General features: G+C 36.1%; 1 protein-coding gene across 1 annotated transcript in view; it reads left to right on the plus strand.

Moving 5' to 3' along the window:
• The window catches only part of USP34 (ubiquitin specific peptidase 34), a 146602-nt gene that overhangs the window by 25118 nt on the left and 119094 nt on the right, over positions 1-2390 (plus strand). Inside the window, 1 exon segment of the mRNA XM_009319630.1 lies at positions 1222-1309. Coding sequence (XP_009317905.1) covers positions 1222-1309 — 88 coding nt within the window.

Consider the following 2390-nt stretch of genomic DNA (forward strand, 5'->3'; position numbering starts at 1 on the left):
GGAAGAGCTTGCTTCTGTTAGAGAACCTTTCCCACAAAGCTTGCTTGTGAAGTAGCTTTGTGAGCATGTAACACTTGAAATTTCATGTGAAATGTGGAAACGAATACTTATTTTTGTTATAAATTAAATGGTCAACTTAAAAGGAGCACTGACATTCTCAATTTGTATAGCAAGTAGATAATTGTAGAAGTGTATGCAAATTTAGGACAAGGAGGAAATGAGAATTGTGCGTTGATAGCTGGAGAAAGGTATGTGGCCAGTAGACAGAATCCAGTGCCCTGATATACATCTGGTTGATGCATAAGTGGAGATGTGGACCACTGCTGATGTTTGGCTTATTAGAGTGTATGAGCATTTTTTAGATGGAAGTAGGACGTTTGATAATACCTCATTGAAATATTTGGGTTTTGAATTCAGTACATAACTGTTCTGGTTTCCGACTGTAATAAATGTGGTAAATGTTTATCATTTTGCCAGTTAGCGATTCATTATGGTTAAATGTCAGTATAGACATGTCTGTGTTTGAAAGTAATCATCATCACCTTAGCTAGTCTGAAATAACTTTATACATACACTGCACATTGTTCTTGTCTTGGTAGTTTTGTTGTGGCGGGGTTTTGTTTGTTTGTTGGATCCCCCCTCCCCCAGTCGTTATCTGAGCAGGAAAAGGAAGTTAAGGTCTCATGGTCATCTCAAAATGCAGACTTTTAAAATCTGAAAAAAAAACCAAACCCAAACCCCAAACCGAAACTGGTTAATGAGTAAAATTCTTGAAGAAGGTTCATATTTGAAAGTGCGCATCAGTCACTAGTTCCCAGTGAAGCTTATGAAGTGTATTTCCCAAGAAGAGGATTAGAAGAAGGGTCTGTTCTCAGTCACTGATTTTTCACAGCAGTATTCAAGAATACTGTGCAGTTTCTGTTTTCAAGTTAGTTGCATCTAAACCTTGTATCTGTTTACTGAAGCAAAAAAGTACGTAGATTTGGTTGAGGACTTCATTTTCCAATATGAAAAGATGATTTATTTGGATATTACGCATCTTCATGCTGAAAAACTTTTCACATAAAGTTACTGTTAACTTGATTACTAGTGTTTATTTTTACAAAATGTATTTTTTAATTTTTTGTGCCATCAAAGATAATTTCTAATAAAAATAGAGCAATTGCACATGGTTGGTTTTCTTTTTTGCTACTAATATGTTTATGTTTTTGTTCTCTTTAGTATCAGACATTGAAGGTGCCGATGGGTTGCAGCTCAGAAAGGAACATGCCCTCAAGATATTTGCTTACATCAATTCCTGGACACAGAGGTAACTTTGGAATGAGTTTGAGTGTTGGTGATACTGGATCTCAACAATAGGTTTCCCTTCTTAAAAAATACAGTAGAGTGAATTAGAATGGGCAAGTTACTAATGCGTAGCTAAGTGATACTCGGAGAGTAGAGGACATTTTACTGCTTATTAAATAAAAATAAACATGCTACCCAGTGCATTTTGGGCAAAGCATCCTTTGAATCTGGCATTCTGGATGCTGTAGTAATTGTGTAGCAATAAATAGCTATATTGCAATGACAGATCATGTGTGTTGCTGCTTTAACATGAAATGTTCTGACTTTCTTCTGTTGGGGGCAGGGTAGGGTAAGAAGAACTTCAGAGAAGATAACTCTGAATGGGACCATCGTGTTAGATTTTTCTCAGTGTCCTAAAGCTGTGAGTCAAGATGATGAACAGTTGCAGCCCATAGCTACTAAACTGATAAAGAAAACCCTTTGCACATGGTTGTCTTAAATCAACTAGATTATGCCTTGTAATCTATTATTTAAATTACTGTCATTGTTTTTTTGAAGTAGTTATATCAGCTGTTGTGCTTACATCACAGCTACTTATTTTTTTCCAGCACAAGGAATTGTTATGGATATTAGTTTTTAGAAAGAATCAACAGTAAGGATGTTTGGAATTCAGTACTCGGCAGTGGTCACAAGGCCAAAATGAATTGTAAGAAATACTGGGAAAAGCATAGAGAATAAATTGGAAAACATTATTCTGGTATTTAGAAGACTCCAAAAGAAAAAAAGGAATGTCACATTTTGGGTACCTGTGAAAGCGGAATCCTCTTCTTCCTCATTCTGCCCAAAGAAGGGCACTCAAAGCAAATTCGTTGTCTTCTGCAATATGCTATTAGACACAAAGAAGGAATTTTAAATCAAAATAAACCGCAGCAACAGAAACCAGAATCCTGTCATTTCTTGACAGGTCCTAGATCCCAAGTTTGTCTGAGAACAATTGCAACCTAGTCGTTTTTCAGGTCATCATCTGTTTAGAGTTTTGTTCTGTTCAACAGCTATAGCATGACAAATCCAACCTGAAAAAAAAATAAAGACTGGATGGCATT

The sequence above is a fragment of the Pygoscelis adeliae genome, unplaced genomic scaffold, assembly GCF_000699105.1.
Source record: "Pygoscelis adeliae isolate BGI_AS28 unplaced genomic scaffold, ASM69910v1 Scaffold122, whole genome shotgun sequence".
NCBI classification, from domain to species: Eukaryota; Metazoa; Chordata; class Aves; order Sphenisciformes; family Spheniscidae; genus Pygoscelis; species Pygoscelis adeliae.